Source organism: Lynx rufus, unplaced genomic scaffold, assembly GCF_022079265.1.
Source record: "Lynx rufus isolate CCGP_SWC_20201006 ecotype Redwood Valley unplaced genomic scaffold, mLynRuf1.p SCAF_6, whole genome shotgun sequence".
NCBI classification, from domain to species: domain Eukaryota; kingdom Metazoa; phylum Chordata; class Mammalia; order Carnivora; family Felidae; genus Lynx; species Lynx rufus.
This window is the reverse complement of record NW_025814878.1, coordinates 8,469,331-8,496,151: the sequence shown is the minus strand read 5'-3', so window position 1 is coordinate 8,496,151 and position 26,821 is coordinate 8,469,331. Positions and strand designations below refer to the sequence as shown.

At 36.8% G+C, this 26,821-nt stretch overlaps 1 protein-coding gene across 2 annotated transcripts; it reads left to right on the top strand.

Moving 5' to 3' along the window:
* On the top strand, positions 1 to 26,773 carry MYCT1 (MYC target 1). 2 transcript variants are annotated; one of them, XM_047102431.1, is made up of 2 exons: positions 1 to 211; positions 24,163 to 26,773. In XM_047102431.1, the coding sequence occupies exons 1-2, from the start codon at positions 16 to 18 to the stop codon at positions 24,669 to 24,671; spliced, it is 705 nt and encodes a 234-aa protein (XP_046958387.1). In that variant the 5' UTR covers positions 1 to 15; the 3' UTR covers positions 24,672 to 26,773. The 2 variants fall into 2 exon arrangements, with proteins under 2 accessions (XP_046958387.1, XP_046958388.1); XM_047102432.1 differs by having other exon boundaries at positions 129 to 211; positions 24,254 to 26,773.
* Positions 26,774 to 26,821: the final 48 nt, after the last annotated feature.

The following is a 26,821-nucleotide window of genomic DNA, read 5'->3' as shown; positions in this document are numbered from 1 at the left end:
CACTTGTTTCCTTTTATGCAAACCCAAGTATATGAGGGGTTGTGTGAAAATTATTTTTCTCTTGCTGAACCACAAAGACATAGAATCAAAGTGCTTCTTTCGAACAAACTGGCTTTTCTTTCTTTTTTTTTTCTGTCTCTTCTATTTCTTGTGGATATTATGGCTAATAACACAACAAGTTTAGGGAGTCCATGGCCAGAAAACTTTTGGGGTAAGATACTTTCTTTAACTGTTTTTAATTTAAAATTAGGATGCAGAAAAGGTCCTGCATAATTTATTGAGTGAAAATCTCTGAGTTAGTTTGTTTACCATAAACTGGTTACTTAAGTTTTCATAAGTTTATTATAATAAATATATTCACATAATGTGTTTAAGGTGGGTTTTGGAGACACTCAAGAAGAATCTGGGCAACAAGTATAGATTTTGGCGTTACAAAATATAATTAGAAAATAATGAGAATAAAAATGTGAAAAAAGAAAAGATGGAAATAATTGCTGTTTAGAATATGATAATGTGGATTTTGTTGGAAAATTAAGTTTTATTTGTCTTAAGGTTATAAAGTATATGTTTTATTTAATGAAATCAAGACTTGCTGAAGAGGTTATTTTTTCATTGTCAATGTCATACTCTTTATTTTCCAAAGGAAATCAAAACAACAAAATCTATACTTAAGGACTGTGATGTCATAGATAAAATAAGGAATCTTATTGTGAAATTAAAGGAAGAAAAAACTATAATAAAAAAAGTTCACTTGAAATAACATTACATATAACATTAAAAGGAAGCCTATCACAGAGGAAAAAAGAAACAATACAAAAGTACTTTTTGGCTGAGTTCAGACACAGCTACTAGTTAAATATCAGTAATGGAGTAGAGTTGAGGTCAAAATTACCAGCTGTTCAAGGCTAAAGAAGGAAAATGCTAAGGAACATGGACTAAGATGTAAATTGACGAGTATTCTTGGATTCAGGGATATTTTAAAAATAAGGGGGACTATTTCAGTTAAATTCAGAAGAAAAATTTAAAGGAATCAATGGGGTTTATGAAGAGATCAATAGCCTTATTTTTTGTCTAGAACAGATTTTTAATTCCCTCAGAGAACTATTTCATACTTTCTTTTGTGATTTGTGGGGATGCTTTGGGAGCTATCAGTGAAACGGAGCAGCAATATTGACTGTCCCTAACAACCTCACCTAGCACCTAGCTGTCCGCCATCACAAAAATGTGCATGAAGGGAAATAATTCTTTTTTTCTTTTTCTTTTTTACTATCAACCCTTTATGTTTGCTTCAGGCCCGGAAAGGAGGGATATTAGTGAACACCCTAACATAATCATTAAAAAATAAGAAGAAAGTAAATTATGTTTGCATACTGTTAAGAATGGCTTTGGTAATAAGTAATTCTTGGAAAACCCAACAGCCAATAAGCCTTAAAACTGTGGGAGTCTTAATTATATATATTTGTTACAATACTGCTTGCTGTCTTCATTTATAAGAAAAGTGAACGCATTAAACACACACTGAAAAATAGCTAGAATTTGTTTACACCAAATTCATCATTACAAAATTAACTATACAAATTATTCAAAAGTAAAGTAGCTCTTACTACAAAAATTAATCTGTGAAAGCCAGATCTATTTTTTTTTCAGACCATTTGAAGTTAAGTTTCAGGTTTACTTAAGTGAAAGGAATCACTAGCCACTGACTAAAACATGGGCAATAATCATAAAATAAACCTGAATTAATAAGACAATGCTTAATTGAAGTCTATTTACCAATCCTAAAAACACTGATTTTTTTGTGTGTTATTTGTGCTTGAGAAGGAATTCGAACTTACTGTTTCAAAGATAGTTCCTAAAGGGTTTTTTTTTTTTTTGTCTTAGTAGGTGAATGCAATGGAAAATAGATGGAAATAATGAAAACCAGGAAGGGGAGTGTTACATTGATAAGCATTAACAAAACCAATGCAACCATGTTGAGCAGATATACTGTTTGATGATTTGGGGGAAATATATGAAAGATCACATTATTTCTTCTGGGGTAAAAACTACTAAGTGTAAAATGTAAAAATCTAAACAGAAATATAGTAAATGTAGAAATTTCCTAAAATATAAATGTAGGCCTTTTAAATTTTATTTCTTTTTATATTTAAATTGGTATCTATTTTGATCACTGACTCTGCAAAAATATTATTTTGAAAATCTTATCAAGTACATTACCATGCATTTTTTATTGTGTCCAATTTCGAATTTAGAGAATAAAGATGGAATTGCTGAGAAAAGGAAAACTTGCGCATTGAAATATATAAATTTCTCGAACTTAACGCACTTAAGATGTATGGAAAGTTGTTTTCCAAATATCAGTTTTTGGGGGGTTACTTTAATGAATGCTGAAAAATAAGATAATGATACCAGGTTGTTACTAATAATAATAGCTTGCATTTTCATAGTAATCACCCACTAGGACTCATTAATGTTGTACAAGCATTACAGTCATTAGCGCAAGAGGAAGCAAAAAAAGTGGTTTGAGGCCAACACAGCTGAAGGCCACCTGTATTTCTCTCTTTTGCTTTCTTTAATGAATTTTTCTTCTCTGGGAACATTCCCCACCAAAGCAGCAGGAACCAGAACCTGTAAAATTTGCGGCATCCTGCCTCCATGAAACAGTAGACACGCATCCTTAAACTTGGGATTCTCTCTCTCCCTCTCTCTCTGCCCCTCTCCCACTTGCTCTCTCTGTCTCTCTCTCAAAATAAATAAGTAAACATATACAATTTTTTTAAATGGCAAAAATGGTCCCAAAATCTTTCTTAGAGAAAAAAAAAATGATGCTTTATCCGTTCCTGTAAGTCGGAGAAGATTCACAGAAGGAGATAATCCTAGGAAGGACTTGTTAATCATCATTTTCCCCACATTAACTTATTAACTCACTCATTCATTCACCTATCAGTTTATTAGTTTACTCGGAAGCATTGACTGGCCACCCATTATGTATTAGTCAATGTGTTAGGTGTTAGTGATATAAGCAAGGCGTAGTTGGACAATTTCAGGGAGTTCAGGAGAAATGCTACCAACATATATGCAGAAGCAAAAGCACACGAACCACATCTGTAGAGGTGAATGTCTTGAGGCAGATATTTTTAAAGTTTTGTGTACTTTCAGTGTAAAAATTTGACCTGATTTAACATAATAATGTTCAATCTTGTGACTTTAGATCTTCCTGTTTTCCTCTTCCTTAGGACCTTTCCCTAAGGTTGGAAAGGGCCTAAGGTGGGGGGATTATAGACTATTAGGGGTATTGGAAGGAGAGGGCCTTTGATTCTTGACCTCATGTTCTGGTCTCTGCTGATATCTACCAATAAGTATTTCTCATCTGTTTTTAGGGCATTGCCCTTTCCTCCCTTGCTTCCACTGCTGAGGGCTCTTACTGTAGAATCCGGCTCATGTGGTCTATGCAAATTTTGTTAATGGCATGGTTTCTCCTTTTTTTCATGTCCCCTCTAGTCTACTACTGCCTTTTATTCAGGGACTTTTCCATCTGTCTCAGTGGTATTGAATGCTCTCCCATAATCCGAGGGTTGTGAAAGTCTCTTGAGGTTAAGCTGTTTATCAAGTGCCCTAAGCCCAGATGTACCAATGTCTACCATCCCCACTTCTACTCTGCCTGTCAGGCACCCAGGGTTTCTCAGAGGGAAAACCCCATTTGGACCGCATTCGGACCCCAGGAAGCTGAGAATGGATACCAGTTTCTCTGGGATTCCCTAAATCAATCTATAACTCATCATGAGCAGAGATGGAGTGATGATCCCTTCTAGTCCCTTACTAGTCACATACTAGGTCAGGAGGGTGGGGGCTACATGGAAGGTTTAATGGTCTGGTAAGAAAAGGAAGAGAGATTGCTCTCTCTCCCACTCTCTGTGAGCATGCACTGAGAAAAGGCCAAGTGGGGTCACAGCGAGAAATAGGTCACCTGCAAGCTACGAAGCTTGCACCAGACCCTGATCATGCTGACACCTTGATCTTGGACTTTCTAGCTCAAAGAACTAAGAGAAATAAAGACCTGTTGTTTAAGCCATACAGGCTATAGTATTTTGTACGGCAACCCACATTGACAAGGACATGACTTGTAGACTGTGGTTCATTTTTCCCAATACCGTTCTTAGAGTAAAAAGATATGTTTTTGAGCCCTTTAGACTCTTAGCATTTTGAAATTCTAGCAAACAAACAGAACACTCTTATCTCTCTCAAAATATCTAGTGATTGCAGTAAAGCAACTGTTTTTCAAGGTTTTTACCTATTTGGTTTTCATCCATTCTACATATTTGATAATCCAGTTAGAAATTCCAAGGATCAACTTTTCCTATGCATGCTTGCTGACCGTACGAATCCTCTCCAAAGTAATTGAAGAGATGAAGGGTTGTGAACTGATTTATTGGGTAGTCAAGTGTCAGGGGGAGAAAACCTTGGTTAATAGCTGAAAGTTCTATTTCCTGTAGAAAAATGTCTACATTTAATACACTAAATTAAATGTTACAGGTCTACTCTCTGTAGATAGGAGCAGGATGTTCTCAGAGAAACTGGAGACAGAGAGAGTTTATTGAACACAAACCCCAATGATGTCCTCTATATTCCCTCCTCCTAAAAAGCAAGCCAATGTTATTATATTTCAAATGCGTCTTTAATTTGTATTTGTAAAACAAACATGTGTCCATCATTGGACACGTGTGCATCATTGCACATTAATGGCCTACCCATTATTTCCCTTATCTCAGTTACCCAGAAAGCTTGAAAAACAAGTGTTTATAAATTGTTGTCTTTAAAGCAGCTGCATCTGAATTATATAAATAAATTTGAAAATGCATCTCTCACTGGGCTCCATGATCAGAGATTATGATTCAGTAAGCATGAGCCTAGAAGGCTGCACCGTTTACTAGGTCCCTGACCTTAGAACTCCTGTATCTACATTCAAGAGAGAAATTTGCCTATAATAGTCTTTTCTTGCGATAGTCTTGTCGGGCTTTGGTACTAGTGTTAGGCTGGTCTCATAAAACAAGTTAGGAAGCGTTTTCTTCTACGAGTTATGGAAGTTTGTGTTTTCTAAAACTTTTCCCACTTAAATTAAATTTCCATATATATTGCCTTAAAGTTGTTTGGGATACTCTCTCATATGTTTTTCCAACATTTTATTATAAAAATGTTCAAATATAGGGAAACATCAAAGGATGCTTACAGTGAATACCCATACACATACCCCTTAGGTTCTATCATTTACGTTTTTTCTAAATTATTGTTTTAATGTTTTTTTCATTTTTTGAGAGAGAGAGAGAGAGAGAGAGAGAGAGAGAGCGTGCATGAGTGGGGGAGGGGCAGAGAGAGGGAGACACAGAATCCGAAGCAGGCTCCAGGCTCTGAGCTGCCAGCACAGAGCCCGATGCAGGGCTCGAACTCACGGACCGCGAGATCGTGACCTGAGCTGAAGTCGACCCCTTACCCAGCTGAGCCACCCAGGTGCCCCTATTCACTTACATTTCAAAGTAGACTGAAGATGTCAGTATACTTCTTCCTAATTACTTCAGCATGTATATCATTAATCAGAATTCAATATTTTTTCTGTTTTTTTCCTTTTAAAGTCAAATTTACCTATAATGAAATGTGTAAAATAAATAATAATGAAGTGCACAGATTGTAACTGAACATTTGCTGAATTTTTACAAACATGTACACACCTGAATCACTCTGTCTTCAATCATAGATATTAAATATTATCACAAACCTAAAAAGTTCCCTAATTCCACATCCCAGTCAGTTCCTGTCTGCAACATCCCCAGAAGAAACCATTACTTTGATTTTTTTTTCTAGAACAGATTAGCTTTGCTTGTTCTAGAACTTCTGATAAATGAAATAATATAGGATTTACTCTTTTGGCTATAAGAATAGAGCTGTAACAGATATTCTTGTAAGAGTCTTTTGTTGATACATGTTTTCATTATTCTTGGTAGCTTCCTAGAAGTGGAAGAGCTGGTCATAGCTTTAGTGTAGGTTTGATTTTATAGAAAATTGTCAGGCCTTTTTCCAAAGTGGTTATGCAATTTACTTTTTGCAAAAATATATGAGGTTTCCAGTTGCTTCAGATCTTTTCCAATAGCTCTTTTTTAATTTTCAACCCTTTATATTGTAGCCTTTCTGGTCAGTATTTAGTTTTATCTTATTGTGGTTTTAGTTTGTATCTTCCTGATGCCTGATGATGATGAGCAGAGGTTGGCAAAGTATGGCTTACTGGCTAAATATGATGCATGACTTGTTTTTATAAATAAAGTTTTATTGGGACAATTGTGTGTTTATGATGTTTATGAGTAGTTTCAATAACGTATGACCTGAAAAGCCCAAAATATTTGCTCCCTGGGCCTTTAAAGACAAAAATTTGCTGATTGTGACATTGAACATCTTCTCTTGTGCTTATGGGAATTTGAATATATATTTTGAAGAAGCATCTGTTCATTTCTTTGGCGCATTTTTATTTTCTTTATCTTTCTCCTTCTCCTTCTCCTTCTCCTTCTCCTTCTCCTTCTCCTTCTCCTTCTCCTTCCCCTTCCCCTTCCCCTTCCCCTTCCCCTTCTTCTGTCTTTTTATTATTGATTATAAAAGTCCTCTATATATTCTGGTGTCAGTCAGTCGTCAGATATATATTTGCGAAGTTTTTTTTTTTTTTTAAAGTTTATTTATTTATTTTAGAGAGAGAGGGAGGTGGGGCAGAGAAAGAGGGAGACAGAGAAAATCCGAAGCAGACAGAGCCCTATGTGGGGCTTGAAAGATGAAGCTGAAATCAAGAATCCAAAGCTTGGGGCACCTGGGTGGCTCAGTCGGTTAAGTGTCCGACTTAGGCTCGGGTCATGATCTCGCAGCTCATGATCTCACAGCTGGTGAGTTCAAGCCCCGCGTCAGGCTCTGCGCTGACAGCTCAGAGCCTGGAGCCTGCTTCAGATTCTGTGTCTCCCTCTCTTTCTGCCCCTCCCCCACTCATGCTCTGTCTCTCTCTGCCTCTCAAAATACAGAAATGTAAAAAAAAAAAAAAGAATCCGAAGCTTAACCAACACACCATCCAGGCAATGTTTATTACCTGTAATGTGGCTTGTAAATGTTTACTACCTGTCTGTGACTTGCTTATTTATTTTCTAAAGTGTCTTTTGCTGAGCAGATTTAAAAACTTTTAAGTCTAATCTGTATATATAGGTATCACCTATCTACTGTGTTTGTGCTTATTTTAAAGAAATTAAAAGAAAATAGTCTTATATTTATACTGATACTATTTCTGATGTTTTTTATTTCTTCCTGAAGCTCTAAGTCTTTTAGCTGATATCATTCCCCCTCAATCTAAGGGTTTCCTTTAGCAAAGCTTTTATTTTTTTTTATTTTTATTTTTTTCATTTGAGATTCTTTTTTTTTTTTTTTCAATATATGAAGTTTATTGTCAAATTGGTTTCCATACAACACCCAGGGCTCATCCCAACAGGTGCCCTCCTCAATAACCATCACCCACCCTCCCTCCCCTCCCACCCCCCATCAACCCTCAGTTTGTTCTCAGTTTTTAAGAGTCTCTTATCCTTTGGCTCTCTTCCACTCTAACCTCTTTTTTTTTTTTCCCCTTCCCCTCCCCCATGGTCTTCTGTTAAGTTTCTCAGGATCCACATAAGAGTGAAACCATATGGTATCTGTCTTTCTCTGTATGGCTTATTTCACTTAGCATCACACTCTCCAGTTTCATCCATGTTAGCAAAGCTTTTAATGTAGTTCTGCTAGTCATGAGTTTTTCTCTAAACCTGGAAGATTATTTATTTCGCCATTATTCTTAACAGATAATTTTCAGGATATAGAAAATCTAGTTTGATTGATTTTTTTGTTGCTTTGAAATATGATGGTATCCTATTGGGGATTAGTAGTTGTTCAAATAATTGTTTTTTCTGAATGTTAATTATGTCATTTTAATTTTTAATTAAATTAAAAATTTTATCTTTGATCTCCAGCTGTTTGATTATGATGTGCCTGTGTACAGTTCTTTACATATTTTCTGCTTGATATTTCAAGACTCTTGAATCTGTAAACTCATTTCTTTCATTAAGTTTGAAAATTTTCAGTCTTATTTCTTCAAATAGTTTTTAGCTCCATTCTATTAAATATTTGTAAATTGTTCCATAATTCCCTGAGGCTCTGTTCCTCCCCACCAATTATTTTTTTTTCTCTTTTTCAAAATGGACGATTTCTATTAACCTATTTCTTTTTTTTTTATAATTTTTTTTACATTTATTTATTTTTGAGAGACAGAGAGAGACAGTGTGAACAGGGGAGGGGCAGAGAGAGAGGGAGACACAGAATCTGAAGCAGGCTCCAGGCTCTGAGCTGTCAGCACAGAGCCCATGCAGGGCTCGAACCCATGAACTGTGAGATCATGACCTGAGCCGAAGTCGACCGCTTAACCAACTGAGCCACCCAGGTGCCCCGTCTATTAACCTATTTCTAAGTTTATTGAATCTTTTCATTGTCATCTTAAGTGTAATGTTAGACTCATTGAGTGATTTTTTTTTTTTTTTTTTTAGTTTTGATGTTCTTTTTAGTTCCATTTGGTTCTTTCTTAGAATTTGTATTTTCTGTTGATATTTCTCACTTTTCACTCTTTTTTTTAAAAAAAGGTTTTTTTAATGTTTATTTATTTTTGAGAGAGAGAGAGAAAGGCAGAGTGGGCAGGGGAGGGGCAGAGATAGAGGGAGACACAGAATCCGAAGCAGGCTCCAGGCTCTGAGTTTTCAGCACAGAGCCCCATGGGGGGCTCAAACTCATGGGCAGTGAGATCATGACCTGAGCCGAAATTAGCAGCTTAACTGTCTGGGCCACTCAGGCACTCCTCCGACTTTTCATTCTTTATGAACACTGTCCTTCACATCACTGAACATAAATATACAAGTTGCTTTAAAATTTTTGTGTGCTAATTCCAACATCTGGGCATTTTAGGCTATGTCGTTTGTTTATTATTATTTATTTTTATTTTTTAATTTACATCCAAGTTAGTTAGCATATAGTGCAATAATGATTTCAGGAGTAGAATCCAGTAATTCATCCCCTACGTATAACATCCAGTGCTCATCCCAACAAGTGTCTTCCTTAATACCCCTTTTTCCATTTAGCCATCTCTTCACCCCCAACCTCTCCAGCAGCCCTCAGTTTGTTGTCTATATTTAAGAGTCTCTTATGTTTTGTCTCCCTCCCTGTTTTTATATTATTTTTGCTTCCCTTCCTTTATGTTCATCTGTATTGTACCTTAAAGTCCTCACATGAGTGAAGTCATATGATATTTGTCTTTTTCTTTTTTTTATATTGTAGTATTTATTTATTTATTTATTTATTTATTTATTTTTAATATGAAATTTATTGTCAAATTGGTTTTCATACAACACCCAGTGCTCATCCCAACAGGTGCCCTCCTCAATACCCATCACCCACCCTCCCCTCCCTCCCACCCCCCATCAACCCTCAGTTTGTTCTCAGTTTTTAAGAGTCTCTTATGGTTTGGCTCTCTCCCACTCTAACCTCTTTTTTTTTTTTTTTTCCTTCCCCTCCCCCATGGGTTCCTGCTAAGTTTCTCAGGATCCACATAAGAGTGAAACCATATGGTATCTGTCTTTCTCTGTGTGACTTATTTCACTTAGCATAACACTCTCCAATTCCATCCACGTTGCTACAAAAGGCTATATTTCATTCTTTCTCATTGCCATGTAGTATTCCATTGTGTATATAAACCACAATTTCTTTATCCATTCATCAGTTGTTGGACATTTAGGCTCTTTCCATAATTTGGCTATTGTTGAAAGTGCTGCTATAAACATTGGGGTACAAGTTCCCCTAAGCATCAGCACTTCTGTGTCACTTGGGTAAGTTCCTAGCAGTGCTATTGCTGGGTCATAGGGTAGATCTATTTTTAATTTTTTGAGGAACCTCCACACTATTTTCCAGAGTGGCTGCACCAGTTTGCATTCCCAACAGTGCAAGAGGGTTCCCATTTCTCCACATCCTCTCCAGCATCTATAGTCTCCTGATTTGTTCATTTTAGCCACTCTGACTTTTTCTAATTTCGCTTAGCATAATACCCTCTAGTTCCATCCATGTAGTTGCAAATAGCAAAATTTCATTCTTTTTGATTGCCTAGTAATACTCCATTGTATATATATACCACATCTTTATCCATTCATTCATCGATGGACATTTGGGCTCTTTCCATACTTTGGCTATTGTTGATAGTGCTGCTATAAACATGGGGGTGCATGTGTCCCTTTGAAACAGCACATCTGAATCCCGTGGATAAATGCCTAGTAGTGCAATTGCTGGGTCATAGGGTAGCTCTATTTTTAGTTTTTGAGGAACCTCCATACTGTTTTCCAGAGTGGCTGCACCAGCTTGCATTCCCACCAACAGTGCAAAAGAGATCCTCTTTCTCCATATCCTCGCCAACATCTGTTGTTGCCTGAGTTGTTAATGTTAGCCATTCTAACAGGTGTGAAGTGGTATCTCATTGTGGTTTTGATTTGTATTTCCCTGATGATGAGTGATGTTGAGCATTTTTTCATGATTGGCCATCTGGGTGTCTTCTTTGGAGAAGTGTCTATTCATGTCTTTTGCCCATTTCTTCACTGGATTATTTGTTTTTTGGGTGTTGAGTTTGAGAAGTTCTTTATAGATTTTGGATACTAACCCTTTATCTAATATGTCATTTGCAAACATTTTCTCCCATTCCATCAGCTGCCTTTTAGTTTTGTTGATTGTTTCCTTTGCTGTGCAGAAGTTTTTATTTTGATGAGGTCCCAATAATTCAATTTTGGTTTTGTTTCCCTTGTTTCCTGAGACATGTTGAGTAAGAAGTTGCTGCAGTCAAGTTCAAAGAGGTTTTTGCCTACTTTCTCCTCAAGGATTTTGATGGTTTCCAGTTTTATGTTTAGGTCTTTCATCCATTTTGAGTTTATTTTTGTGTATGGTGTAAGAAAGTGGCCCAGGTTCATTTTTCTGCATGTTGCTGTCCAGTTTTCCCAGCACCACTTGCTGAAGAGACTGTCTTTATTCCATTGGATATTCTTTCCTGTTTGTCAAAGATTAATCGGCCATACGTTTGTGGGTCCATTTCTGGGTGCTGTATTCTGTTCCATTGATCTGAGTGTTTGTTCTTGTGCCAGTACCGTACTGTCTTGATGATTACAGCTTTGTAATATAGTTTGAAGTCCAGGATTGTGATGCCTCCAGGCTATGCCTTTGTTGACTACCTTTTCTCTTGAGAATGGGTCACATTTTCCTGTTTCTTCATATGTCAAGTAATTTCATATTGTATCTTTAACATTTAGAATGGGCTTTTGGATTCGGCTATATTACCCTGAAGACTACTTTTTTTCTCATTTGTTTTCATGGGAAAATAACATAGTAGGAACTCAAACCACAAAAACCTATAAAGCCTGTCGTTTAACAAGCAGTTCAGGTCTCAGTTTGGTTCAGTTAATTTCTTTATTTTCTCTAGTTATTCTAAATGAAACATGCAGTGTAGTTCTGGAGTTGGGCACAGTTACAGGATATGTTTATCCATAAAATTTTGAGACCCTTCTCTCTGGTATTCTCTTTTCTAAAATTTCTCTCTCATACTCAAACAGCTCTGGTTGCCACAACCTCTGTCCTCTATTTCTCCAGATTGGAAATACTGCAGATTTTCAGTTGGTGTTCAGTTACTGCCCACATAATTCAGACTGGAAACTGTCCTCGGGCTAGAAGTTTTTCAAACTAGGAAATTCACCTACTGCCTGCTATTTGAGGCTTCCTTCTTTTTAATTTTTTTTAATGTTTCTTTATTTTTGGGAGAGAGAGAGAGAAAGAGAGAGAGAGAGGGCGGGGGGAGGAGCAGAGGGAAAGGGAGACACGGAATCTGAAGCAGTCCAGTCTCTGAGCTGTCAGCACAGAGCCTGATGCAGGGCTAAAACCCACAAACTGTGAGATCATGACCTGAGCTTAAGTCAGATACTTAACCAAATGAACCTGGCTATATAATCTGTTCTAATGCCATCTTGTTAATTTCTGATATTGGTAATTCTCTCTCTCTTTTTCTTTTTCCTTCCCTTCTTCCCAGTTGGTCATTCTTATCAGCAGTTAATCAATTTTTTATTAGATTTTTTTTCATGGAAACCACATTAGGCTTTGATAATTCTCCCTCTTTGTTTCTTTTCTTTTTTCTATGTCTTTACATTCTGCTTTCTCTTATTTATTTCTCTTATTATTTACTGTATTATTCCATTTTACTTGTGTTTGATTTAGTTTTTTTTTTTTTGCTAGCTTTTTGATATGGAAGATTATATAATTGATTTTTCAGCCTTTCTTCTTTTTATTTTTTTAATTTTTTAAGTTTTTAAATTTATTTTGAGAGAGACAAAGACAGCACCAGTGGGTAATGGGCAGAAAGAAAAAGAGAGAGAATCCCAAGCAGGCTTTGCACAGTCACTGCAAAGCCCCACATGGAGCTCAAACTCACAAAACCATGATTTCATGACCTGAGCAGCAATCGAATCAGATACTTAACCGACTGAGCCATATAGGCACCCCAGCCTTTCTACTTTTTAAATTTATGCCTCCAAAGGTACACATTTTCTTCTAAGCACAGCTTTAAGTGCATATCATGTGCTTTGATATTTCATATTTTTAATATAACTGTTAAAATATTTTCTAATTTTCATCAGATATTTTTATTCAAATATTTTTATAAGTCCCATTCTTTCTTGAAATGGTTCAACTTGTTATGTATTTTCTTTAACATATGAATTCATGGTTATTTTAATAATTGTGTTTGATAACTGTAATATCTTGATAATTTATGGTTATTTTTCTATGATATAGTCATTCTCTTGGTTTTTGTTCATTTGGTCTTGTCTCTTGGAATGCTTTGTAATTTGTTATTTATGCTTAGTAATGGCTGAAGCATTGTAGAAACAATTTTAGACTCTAAGTAAGTTTATCTTTTTCTAGAAAGGATTGATTTTTCTTCTGGAATTAGTTGGGGTTAGATCTATTTTTATTTTATTTTATTTTATTTTATTTTATTTTATTTTATTAAGATGAAATTTTAAATAGGGTAATCAGGGTAAGTCTATATAAGAAGGTGACGTATGAATGAAAACCTGAAGTTAGCCACAGAGATACCTGGGGAAAGAATTTCAGAAATAGGTTACAACCAGCGCAAGGTTCTGAGTCAGGAGCATATCCAGTATGTTGAAGGAACAGCAAAGAGGGTGGTGTGGATGGAGCTAAGACAGAGGAAGGGTAAAAATGAGCAAAGATAATTGGGAACAGGTCAACTTGGAACTTTAAGAACAATTTTTAGGAGTTTTCTTTTGCTCTGGGAGAAGTGGAGGGTTCAGAACAGAATAGTGTGATTTGACTTCTATTTTCGAAGGTTCACTTTGGCTACTGTATTGGAATAGAGGGTTGTTAGGGAATGGTGGGAATGATAGGGTCAGAGGTGGTGGTCATGTTGGACTAGGGAGGCAACAGAGTAGATAGAAGTTGAATTCTGCATATATTGTGAGAAAAAACCATATAGGATTTTCTGGCAGATAAGCTACACATAGAAAATACCAACACTTTGTTCATTTTATTATGATTAATCAAGTTTTCTGTGCCCTATTATTCTCTCAAAATATTTTTGTCAAATTCTTCTTATTGCATGAATCATCCTCCTGTATACTCTAAGGTACCAAGAACAGAAGAGCTTTATTTGGCATTAGCTGGGCTTCTGATTCTTAAAATTGCAAAAGGTATTGTGAATTGATCAATGTTCCATTCTGTTGACACTGATAAAATCACTTTTCAGATTTGGAACAATTCAACTCAAAGCCACTAGATGGTGACCTCTACTAAATTTTAATACTAATGGACAGACTTTGAAGCATTGATGTACTGAAAACCAGATTCAATATTAGAATCTTAGAATTGAAAGATACTATACTGGCCATTATTTATAGGTCAGCAAGTACCAAATGACTTGAGTAAGTCATACAACCATTAGTAGAAATAGTTATTATTCACTGAAGACTTATATACCAGCCCCTTGCTAGTTGTATAGATATACATTACAAAATCAGGATAAGGATATCTAATTTATATTTTTACCTTACTGAGGTTAGAATGTGTACCTTTTACCTTCAAAGGGAGATCTTAAGATTATTGATAAATAAGAAGGTAAATTGTCCTTCAAAAAGAAGGATCTGTGCCAATATGTGTATATTTTTTGGGTATACTGTTTTAATAGTACATTTAAAAAAAAAGACTTCCAGAATTTGTTATCAAAAATCTGCCAGAATGGAATTACATATATGAAATTTAAAGCTACATGGCCAAGAGATGCTGTTTTCATTATACGTTTTCTGTATTCCAGTTTGGTTCAGAAAAATCATTAATTACAGTTGAATTAAAAAAAAAATCCCTATGGAAGACCATTCTGGAACAGGCTTTACTAAAATTATGGCTTGAACAGATAAAGGGGATTAAGAGTACATTGATCTTGATGAGGACTGAGAAATGTTTGGAATTGTTGAATCATTATTTTGTACACCTGAAACTAATAGAACATTGTATGTTAATTAAACTTGAATAAAAAATTTAAAAAAATGACTTGACATTTCTTTCTTATTGCTTTTCTGGATTTTTACACTGTTTATGCAGTTTGGATGCAAGGGAGCTTAAGAAGATAGATAAGGGGAGCCTGGGTGGCTCAGTCAGTTGTGTCCGACTTCAGCTCAGGTCATGATCTTGTGGTTTGTGAGTTTGAGCCCCACATTGGGCTCTGTGCTGACAGCTCAGAGCCTGGAGCCTGTTTCGGATTCTGCATCTCCCTCTCTCTCTGCCCCTCCCTTGCTTGTTCTCACTCTCTCTCAAAAATAAATACACACTAAAAAATTAAAAAAAAAAGATAAGCTTTTTACCATATAGTTCAGCAAGTCTTAGACATTCTTATGTCATTATTATAGTTCATAGTTATTAAAAAATTCTGCACGTATGGTAGCAGCATAAGAATTAGTACGATTGGGGCGCCTGGGTGGCTCAGTCGGTGAAGCTTTCGGCTCAGGTCATGATCTCGTGGTTTGTGAGTTCAAGCCCCAGGTGGGGCTCTGTGCTGACAGCTCGGAGCCTGGAGCCTGCTTCGGATTCTGTGTCTCCCTCTCTCTCTGTGCCCCTCTCCTGCTTACGCTCTGTCTCTCTCTATCTCTCAATAATAAATACACGTTAAAAAAAAATACTAAGAATTAGTACGGTAATTTCTAATATGAATATTTGACTAACTTCATGGGTTAAGAAGCCATTTGCATGGTATGTGCACTCAAGTGAACAACAAAAATTAAGGAAATCCATATAAAAGCAGCATGATTTTTTTCTGTGACTTTTATAACTTCTGCTCCATCTTATCTTAATTTATATTCATTCAAAATGTAACTGGTTTATTACTAATGTATATATATTATTCTCATGATTCTCATGTACATTTAAAATTTATCATTTAATCTTTTCAGATATCTCTATAACCCTATACAGTCTTCTATTTATAATAGTAATAAGATATTTTGAGTTATTATTACCTATACTGCCTGCCATTTCCCTAAATTTCAGGCATAGATGGTACATCTACAGTGTTAAATATGATATTTAATATTATAACATCATAAATATTATAATATAGAAATATTATAAAGCCATAAAGAAGAATAATTTAAAACAGATTTATTGTCAAATTGCACTCCTAGAAATATTGTTCTAGTTTTTGTGCCACAAAAAATGCTTTTATTCACAAACTGAAATTTTTCATTTAAGAAAATTTTGATGAATGAATATATTCTATAACACTGGTCTGCTAGAGTTTGGACATTACCCTTGTTTTCTTATATCAGAATAGTATATTTTGGAAATTAGTCATCTGGCACATAAATATATTTCTTACTCTGCGTATTTTGGTTGCCTTTGCTAATTTTCTCCATCGATTTCAGAGACAAGACATTATTTTCCCTTGATTGTACATTTGAAAAGTATCTAACTTTTTTCTTGAAATTAAACCTTATGCTATTTTTCTCTTTTTTAAATGTTTTTACTTATTTCTGAGAGAGAGAGACAGAGAGGCAGAAGGAGACACAGAATCTGAAGCAGGCTCCAGGCCCTGAGCTGTCATCACAGAGCCCGATGCGGGGCTCAAACTCATGAACCGTGAGATCATGACCTGAGCCAAAGTCTGATGCTTACCCAGCTGAGCCACTTAGGCGCCCCAAACCTTATGCTGTTTTTCAATAAAGATAAACCACTGAGAACATTTTATTTGTCAGAAGAGACAGCAATAGAGAGGCTCAAAGGATACAAACACTGAGACCATCTATAGGAACTCCTATAACCCTTAAAGGCCTTTATTGGGTAACTGAATCTATTTTCTCTTTAAAGATTCTAGTTTTATCCCCATTTAGTTGGAGTGAAGTGAATATATCTCTTTAATATCATCTATTATATCTGCTTATAGCCAGAGATATTTAGAATCCTCGATCAGACCATAGTGGTAGCATTGGTTTACAGAAAAACAGGGGCATATACTCTGCAAACTTGAATATTTGTCTTCTCATTTTATTCCATTTATGAGTGAAAGCAATAGTCCCTGACCAATGCTAGCTGTCAGTATTCAATCATCAAAACAAATCAAGTGTTAGTTCTACCACATAAAACTTAGACTCTGTTTCAGTATCATTAAAATGAGGATTCTGAACCAAGAAGAGTTCAAGAGTTTAAGAGTTAGTTTTAGCTGAAACCCCTTATCTATAATTCTATATCTGAAGGTAATATTTCTTTTTTAATTAAAAAATTTTTTTAATGTTTTACTTAGTTTTGAGAGAGAGAGAGACAGAGTACAAGCAGGGGAGGGGCAGAGAGAGAGGGAGACATAGAATCTCAGGCAGGCTCCAGGCTCTGAGCTGTCAGCACAGAGCCCGATGTGGGGCTTGAACTCGTGAACCACAAGATCATGACCTGAGCCGAAATTGGACCCTTAACCGACTGAGCCACCCAGGTGCCCCTGAAGTTGTTAATATTTCAAATTCTCCAGTAGAGGCTGTTGATTCAGGAGAATGTTATCTATAGAATGCATAATATTGCCTTAACACAATTTCCCCCAAGTATTTCTGTTTGTAACAGGCTACCAAATCTGGTATTAAATTAGTACATTTTTTATGCATTTTAAGTTCTTCACTTACGTTTTAGATTAATATTTTCTTACAACACACCTAAGAAATAAAGTATTCCCCTTATGGGTTTGCTTGAGAATTAAGTGGTATGATACATGCAAAACAGTGCCTATAAATTAAGTTAATTAAATAGAAACATACTATAGTGTTTAACAAAATCATGAAATAAAAATAAGATTGCGTGTTTTATAAATTATATTCCTCCAAATATCGAAATTACCTAAAGTATTTTTAAAAATTTTTTTTAATGTTTATTTATTTTTGAGACAGAGAGAGACAAAGCATGAGCAGGGGAGGGTCAGAGAGAGAGGGAGACACAGAATCTGAAGCAGGCTCCAGGCTCTGAGCTGTCAGCACAGAGCCCGACGCGCGGCTCGAACTCACGGACTGTGAGATCATGACCTGAGCTGAAGTCGGATGCTTAACCGACTGAGCCACCCAGTCTCCCCAAGTTTTTTTTAATGTTGATTTATTTTGACACAGAGAGAGAGAGAGAGAGAGAGAGAGAGAGAGAGTATGAGCAGGGGAGGGGCAGAGAGAGAGGGGGAGAAGAGAGAGAATCTTAAGCAAGTTCCATGCTCAGTGCAGAGCCTGATGCTGGCCTCGATCTCACAACCATGGGATCAAGACCTGAGTCGAAATCAAGAGTCAGGTGATCAACCAACTGAGCCACCCAGGTGCCCCAAAATTACTTAAAGGTTTAATGAAAACTTTCTGGGGTGGAATAATAGAACTTCAAGGAGCTAATAGTTTGCCTACTAGATCTCTACCTAATGCTTTATTTTCCTATTCAAAAGTACAACATCTAGATGAACCTTGGTATATCTTTCATTCATTGTTCTAAATAGGAAGATAGCATTTCTGAGTAATTTTGTCCAGATTCTTTGGTTAATGTGTTTCTCATCGTAATTAACTCATGGATTCTCCAGGGTATAAACTATTCTATAAAGAAACTCTTCTAGGGATGACTGATCACTTAATAACATTTAATAATGAATTATTCAAATTATATGTAATACATCTCACAAAAAAAAAGATTGACAAAAATTCACTGAAATAGATAAAATTAGGTTTGTTTTGTTTTTTTTTAAGCCAAAGTACCAAACTTAGTAAACTGCCTGGACTCAGAGACCTACTTACTTGAGAAGAAGGCAAAAGACTTAGTTCTATCGAGTATTTGAGTAGCTCATGATTTTTCTTTATTTTCTAGAGCAATTTTTCAGTGACGGGTGCCTGGGTCACTCAGTCAGTTGAGTGTCAGACTCTTTGATTTCTGCTCAAGTCATGATCCCGGGGTTGTGAGACTGAGCCCTGTGTCAGGCTCTGCACAGTGTAGAAATTCTCTCTCTCCCTCTGCCCTTCTCCCCCACTCGTGCTTGCTCTCTCTCTCTCTCTAAAATTAAACAAACAAACAAAAAAGCCAAAAAAAAAAAAAACCCCAAAACCCAACAACAACAGCAAAAAACACATTTTCAGTGAGGTACAGAATTTATGCAGCCAAAACTTAAAGGAAATTTAGTGTTAATGATTATGAAACAATAAAAATTTGAGCAAATCTATTGTCTCGTAAACTTACATAAAATAGTAAAGGCATATAAATCTCACGAAGTAAGAAGATACTGAAATTTTTCTAAAACATTATGATTTAATCCAATTATTAAATCACTGCTAGAAAATAACATCATAATCGAGATCTTAGGAGCAAGAACCTCTAAACCTCAGTTTATAGCCCCACTCCCCCCATGTCTTATTTCTAGTGTTTTAGATGGTAATCCTTTGGAATAATTTTTAGGTTCTTTTGACTTTGGGTCTCTTGTGACTAAGTGTTTTCTTTCCTATTCTTATGGTTACTTCCCACATTAAGTCATTATTATTATTGGGTATCTGGATCGTGGCAGGAATGTTCAGACCTGTTTCAACTATCTTCCCTTCTCTGGGCCTTGGTCTGTCGATCATTTATCATGGTTAGCTTTGTATTCTATCCTCCCTATTAGGTCACTTTGTTCAAGGCTCTTTTTTGCTCTCTCTGCCCACAGTAGAGACATTGAACTTTTTAGAGATGCCCTCATAATCCTCCATCATCTGACCTCAATCTGCTCTGGGCAAAGTGGCCAACGGCTCCCTTATTGCAGGCTTAGAGGACATTTTCTTACCTTCATTGAAGTCTTATAGGATGTAAACTCCACCAGGGCTAACATTTTGTTTTCTTCACTCTTGCCTATAAATTTAGCCCTGCTTGGTATCTAGTGGGTGTTTTATATGTTAAATAAATGAATAGATAAATGTCTCTGGGGCAAGTAGCTGGTAATCACTTCCACCTAAAATTGTTACTTAGATTCAGTGCTAGTATATTTTTTGTCTGATCAGACCTCCCAAACTAGTCCTTCTTTGTTTCTTTGTTTACTTCTGCCACCTTGTGATTTTCCTGGAAATCTATTCTCAACTCACTTCTAAACACACTCTTGCTTTTAGTGTAAGTGCTTTCCATGATGGCTACAAGTCTCTTGTACTATAAAGATTCCTAATTCTGCTCCTCTTTAAGCTCCATATTTATTTAACTCTGATTCCAAATGAGTATCTCAGGGGCACTCAACTTCAGCATCTTCCACAATCTTACATTTCTTCTTGGTTTGGATGAATGATGCTAATATCTACCCTTGCCTGCCCATGCCAGAATCCCGGGAGTCATTGTAGATTCCTCCTTTCCTCAGTGTAGCAATGTATGGTGTTTTTACTGGTTGACTTTTAGAGGACAGAGGTGGGGAGGAATTATGTGTCCTTTGTTTTTTATTTTATTTTATTTTTTGTCTTGAAGGACTCTAAAATTTTCCCCTCACTCTTCCCTCTTTTCTTTTTCATTGTGTGGTTTCCAAAAAGCACCTCTCTTTCTCTGTCATTTCTCTCTTTAACCCCTTTATTGAGATAATTCACATACCATAGGATTCACCCATTAAAGCGTACAATAAATGGTTTTGTTATAGTCACAGACTTGTGTGACCATTGCCACCATCTAATTTGAGAACACTCTGGCCTTCAAAAAGAAACCCATGGCCATTAGTATTCCCTCCCGTTCCCTCCCACCCCACCCACCAGCCCTAGGCAATCACTTATCTGCTTGCTCTCCCCATAGTTTCCCTACCCCTCTTCTGGACACTTCCTGTAAATAGAATCTTACAAGATGAGATCTTTTGACTGCACACTTTACCCTCTTCTTCCTAAGGGAAGGATTACTTTCCAAGGCTGCCTTTTCACATTCTTTTTTTTTTCTTTTTTTTTTTTAACATTTATTTATTATTGAGAGACAGAGAGACACTGAGCATGAGCAGGGAAGGGGCAGAGAGAGGGGGAGACACAGAATGCGAAGCAGGCTCCAGGCTCTGAGCTGTCAGCACAGAGCCTAATGCGGGGCTTGAACTCACAAACTGTGAGATCATGACCTGAGCTGAAGTCGGACCCTCAACTGACAGAGCCACCCAGGCACCCCTGTCTTTTCACATTCTTGCACGCACTTGTATATCCCTTTACTATAGTCGGGTGTGCTTATGGAACAGAATACCTTTTCATCATTTCTACACTTTTTCTGGAACCATCCTTTCTCTCCATGAAGACTTGAGATAGAAGCATGGGAGAGAAGGTATTGATATCTGTTTTATCAGTTTACTTTCTTGGTAATTGAAGCTTGGATGTTCTTTGTCTTCTAATTATGCTGAAGGCATGGGTTTTGTATCGTTTTATTTGTGCATCTTGTTCTCTATTGTTTTTTTGGAAGAAATTCTGGGACATTCTGATTTACACAGCTATCATTGCCTTGGCAACCCAGAATTCCTATAACTTCTTTTTTAGGTTCCCAATATTTGGGGGCACTGATAGTTACAAGTGAATTTTGAATTTTACTATATAACCAATGAGTCTGATTTTAATTTCTGACTGTATTTATTATTTATTTGTTGTTTCCAGATAAAGCCTAATTTTCTAAAATCTCTGTCGCAAGAGATTGAATTTTAAGGCTATGAGTCAATATTATTTTTATGAGACATTTTGGGAGAACAATACTTGGTCTAGCAGAGCTGTTCTAAATCATCTTATAATTTAGAGTCCTCTTCCTATTACAAAGAATTTATTGTTTAGATTTGATTTAAGCGACTGCTTTGGAGGATTTTGATCTAAGCATTTGTGAAGGTAATTGTGAAAGTAGAACAAAACATACATAGTCTTGACGCAGGAGATAAATATGAACATAAGGTAGAAGGACACTAATTGCTTCTATATCTTAAGATTAAGGAACAATGAGTAGTCTTATGTATTTATTAGCATTGGTTTGTTTTGCTATTTTTGCATTATATATTTTCTATATATTATCATAGATTGCAACAATAACCTGAAAATAACCTTGATAACCATAAAATCTAACTTCTTCATTTAAAACATAATAAAATGAGGGGTGCCTGGGTGGCTCAGTCAGTTAAGTGTCTGACTTCGACTCAGGTCATGATCTCACGGTTCATGAGTTCGAGCCCCACACTGGGCTCTGTGCTGACAGCTTGGAGCCTAGAGCTTGCTTCAGATTCTGTGTCTCCCTCTCGCTCTGGCCCTTTCCCGCTCACGCTCTGTCTCTCAAAAATAAATAAATAAATGTCAAAAAATAAAAAATAAATAAAACATAATAAAATGAGTCCAAACAAATTTCCTAAAAATCATACAATATGTTAAAGATAAAGCTGAGTTGGGAATCTTGAATCAGTTAACTTTTGCTGTATAACAATCTACCCCAAAACATAGTGTGGTAGGGTCCCCTCCCTAAAGAGAAAAGAGAGAGAGAGAGAGAGAGAGAGAGAAAAGGAGAAACCCAGAACAAAACAACCCACAAAACTTCAAGATAACCTGGCTATGCACCTATGTGACAACATCCCTCATGACCTCGTAAACTGAGACCATTTAATCAGACTACATGTTTGTGTGTGTTACCATATATGGGAGACAAAGAAATAGAAAATGCACTAAAAAAAACTATGCCACGTGACGTTCAGTGCTCAGTTCTTTCGGGTACGAACCCAAATGAGCGGTGCCCACAGGAATAAAGTTGCTTTCTGGAAATTAAAAGGCCTCGGTGTCACGACTCTCTGTGCGAGAATCCTGCTACAACAGCAGCTTAAAAATATCATCTATTCAGCTCACAATTCTGTGGGTTAGTAGTCTGGATGGGGATCAGTCTGCTAGATAGATTTTCTGCTGGTCTTCTCTCATGTGTCATAGTTGTTAGGCTAACACCTGAATGATCTAGGAAGACCCCATTCATGTGTTTGGAGGTAGCCGTGTCTTGGCCGGAGCAATGGGGTAACTGGCCCAATGTGTCTCTCATCATCTGGTAGGCAAACCTGGGTTTGTTGGGCGCTGGCAATTACAGGGCTTCTGACAACAGCTGGAGTGGAAGCTGAAAGGCCTCTTGGAGTTTAGGCTGCATTTTGCACAACTTGATCTCCATCGCATCCCATTGGTAAAAGCAGGCTGTGAAGCCAGCGCAGCTTCAAGGGCAGGGAAGTAGATTCTACCTCTCAAAGGGAGGAACTTCAAAGCATTTGCAGCCTCTCTGTTTGTTTGTTTTGTTTTTTCACTATCTCAAAACCTCATTGAGCTAATTTCCAGTCCCTGGCCCTCTCAGTACAGAATCCCTAGATAAGCAATGAGATAAGATACCTCTTTACTTCACGGTAACTAATTTTTGTTCATGAAACAGTAACTAATGTTTGTTGATGAAACCAAAAAGTGATACTTGAAATGGATCTTGAAGAACAGGTTTTTCAGACAGAAATTTAAAAGTTGTGTCCAGATACAAGGAAAAATACGTGGAAAAGCACAGAGCTTGAGAGAAAAAGACAGGCTCTGGGATAGTGAGAAAATCAGCATGACTTGTGGGTTAGATCATGGGGAAATGTGGTGGGGTCTTCCAAGGCTGGTGATAAGACGTGAGAAGTCTTCTGATGTGCAGAATGTCTTTACATTCAAAGCAGGGGCTCTGCTCCCCAGTTTTCTTCAAAAAGGGGTTTTTAGTTCACAAGAAAAAGCATTAAGATAGAATTTCCATTTGGGGAAAACCAACTCCCCTACCCCCTGAACAGGAAATCTGAACAAATACAAGTTCTGTGAATGGAAGGATACTGGTGTATAACAGAGATTCTATGGATCCAGGGGACAAAACTGTCATTATCACAGTGAGGGCATGACAGCAGCATGGACTGGAAATGATGGTCCAAGAAAGAGCACAGTAGTCTGCATGGGTCATGTCATCAATGAGTCAGAGATACAGGTTACAATCCAGGAGTTCAGGAAATAGACCATAAATCAGTCAGCCCACCAGATGGCTCTAGCTCAGCACTTCCTGTTACAAAATGACCACAGGAAGTGAGACGTCATGAAGCCTGCAGGTGGGAGACATCGCTGGGGTTGATGAAAGCAGAGGCAGGAAACGGCAAAGTCAATTTGACTACAAAATCCTTTATCAATTTCTGAAACGTTATTACTGCCTCAGCACAAGAGGAAATAATCTTAGGACTATATTTGCAACCTTATAAACACTTATGAACTGAAGAATCACCTTTAAAAAAACAAAAAGACTATTCTCATTTATTACAGGTGATAAAATAGCATCAGCAAGGTGTAATGCTACAGCTAAAAATGTTGCTTTAGATCCTTTTGCTTTAAAAAATAGAAGCATATCAGCTGATATTCATATATGGACCTAGCGCAGTCTTTTATTTCCCTAATTCAAAATCGCTTTCAATTAATCATGTACTCCATAGTTACTGTTGGTGCTCTGTCCTGTGGTTTTAGTTGAACACCCATTTGCAAATGAAATTACCTATTTGATTTTGTTTGTTTGTTTCAGAGGATGTTATCACGTCCTTCTCAGTGTCCATTACAATTGTGCTCGTAATTGGAGGGTTTATTTGGGCTCTGTGTGTCTGTTTGTCTCGAAGAAGAGCCAGTGCCCCCATCTCGCAGTGGAGTTCAAGCCGGCGGTCTAGGTCTTACAACCATGGCCTCAACAGAACTGGATTTTACCGCCACAGTGGCTGCGAACGGCGAAGCAACCTCAGCCTGGCCAGCCTCACTTTCCAGCGACAAGCTTCCCTGGAGCAGGCAAATTCCTTTCCAAGAAAATCAAGCTTCAGGGCTTCAACTTTCCATCCCTTCCTGCAAAGTCCACCACTTCCGGTGGAAACTGACAGTCAGCTGGTGACTCTCCCTTCCTCCAGCTCGGTTCACACCATCAGCACTTCGCACAGTCTGAGCCGCCCGGATTTCCACTGGTCCAACAACAGTCTTCGAGTGGGCTTTTCCACACCGCCCCCACCTGCCTATGACTCAATTATAAAAGCATTCCCAGATTCCTGAGGAGGGTGCTTTTGTTTTTAATTTGTTTCTTCCCTTTCTTGGCTTTTCCCGAAAGAAAATTACAGACAGGCTAAACGGAATTTTGAGGGCATGGCCCAAACAGCTGATGAGTTTCCAAGTTGAATTATGTTCATGCACTGTATATAATTCAATGCAGAAAATGTAAAACACATTTTCTTTGAATACACTTTTTCCTTTTGTCTCACAGAATAGTAATGTTTTCCAAAAAGGTATATATTTATGTGTTTGTTTTTTTTTTTAACTCAACCTGAACGTTATTAAAGACAGTGGTTCTTATCTGAGACTCGGCTGTGATACAGTATATAAATATTTTAGACTAAAATTAAAACTTTAGATATTTGTGGTTTACAATCCTCATTCACTGTCCAATGTGACTATAAAGGGGGAAAAATCACTATGTCACTTTAAAAAAAAATCTATCCTAAAGAATTTTAATTTTACCTTCCTCGGAATGACATGAATCACTTTATAGTCTTGGATTTTTAATGGATTATATGAGCACAAAAGTGACAGAACAGAGATTTTAAAGTTCCTTGATGGCACTCATTTATGACAAGTGTGGGAACAAAGCAAAGGAAGAGAAACTCTGTGGGCGTTATAGGACACTTCAATTTTGACACTTATTTTCCCCCCACCCCAGCCTCTTTTGGTGCCTTCCCCAAGAATAGTTATCTACATCATTGAGGCGAAATCCTTGGGTTTACTAAGATCATCTAACTCTCCTTCACTGTTATGTTGTTAGACAAGCAATACCAGCAAACCCAATTCTTTGACCTAAAAAACAAACTTTAGTAACACCAAGCTTACATTTTTCCTTGGATATATTTTATTTCTTAGATATAAAGTTAGCCATTGGGGAAAGCACTTTATCTAGGGACCATCTCTTGTGACTTCACAGACAAATGGGGGTCGGTAGGGAGGAAGTCTATCATTGCGACAACCATGAAGATTGCTCCTTCCTGGATCGACTCATCAGATATCATCCCTTGTTTGCTTTTCTACGAATTTCAACCTCACATTCTATGAAGAGTCTTTGTACAATGATTAAACCATGCCATATGGTCTTTGGTGCAGACACTTATTTAAGGAGTCCACTTCCACAGAGGGCCACCCTCTTAAAACAAGGTACATTCCCAAATATGGGCACCAGAGAGCTTCAGTGACCAGATGCTTACGGCTGTCCCTCTTCATGTAAGGACACAAGTTCACTGGAGTATTATTCAAAAGGCCTATAGTTCATTTCTGATATAGTGACTATTTAGCTTATGTTGCTGTTTGTTTGTTTCTCTGAACACTGGGATTTTTCATGAAGAAAAATGTACTATTATTTTAGCTTCTGCAGTGCAGTGCTCACAGCTAATAGTGTCTGAGTATGTTTCAAGAACATAATAATTTTTACACAGTAAGAGATTCTGTACGGCATTCTGTTTTTTATTTTTATTTAGCATTTATTTTCCATTGTTCCTCAAGGACAATTATTCTTAATGATGTCTATAGATTGATGCTGTCTAATGTAATATGCCAACAAGAAAGAAAGAAAGAAAGAAAGAAAGAAAGAAAGAAAGAAAAAGAAAGGCAAGGAAAGGAGGGAGGCAAAAAAGCAGTTAGGAAGAAAGGAAGAGAGGAGGAAGAAAGGTATTAAGAAAAAATTCTCACAGGATAACCAATTAGTTATAAGTTGGTTTTTAACAAATCTGGCAATTGTCATGTAGCCAGTTAAGATTTCAGGAGAGCATTAACTTAGTAACAAAGCTATCGTTTACTTCCAGGTCATCCTTAATGTTTCATATGAGAAGTAAACAAAGTATATGGCTTTTATCTAGAATTTATACTGGGATAAAAATCGCTTTATAGCTTTCAAATTAGGAAAATGGGAGCAGAAATCCCGCGGTGAATTTAACCATCTGGCAGAATTGTTGCCTCCCCTTTCCTCAATTATGAAACAATCAAAATGAGTATCTTACAAATATTGTGCAATTTATGAAATGTGAAATTTAGGCAAAAACTAGAGACTTTTTAAGTTGTATCTGTTTGATTTGAAATGTTTAGTTGATTATGCAATAAAATTAAACTGATGTCAATTTCGGTTCACAGTTTGTTTATTGAGTGACCTGTGACTATCACATTTA

Coding starts and splice junctions, on each gene's coding strand:
- MYCT1 (XM_047102431.1), top strand. CDS start 16: ATGCAAACCCAAGTATATGAGGGGTTGTGTGAAAATTATTTTTCTCTT. Junction 212..24,162: donor ATGGCCAGAAAACTTTTGGG/GTAAGATACTTT, acceptor TGTTTGTTTCAG/AGGATGTTATCACGTCCTTC.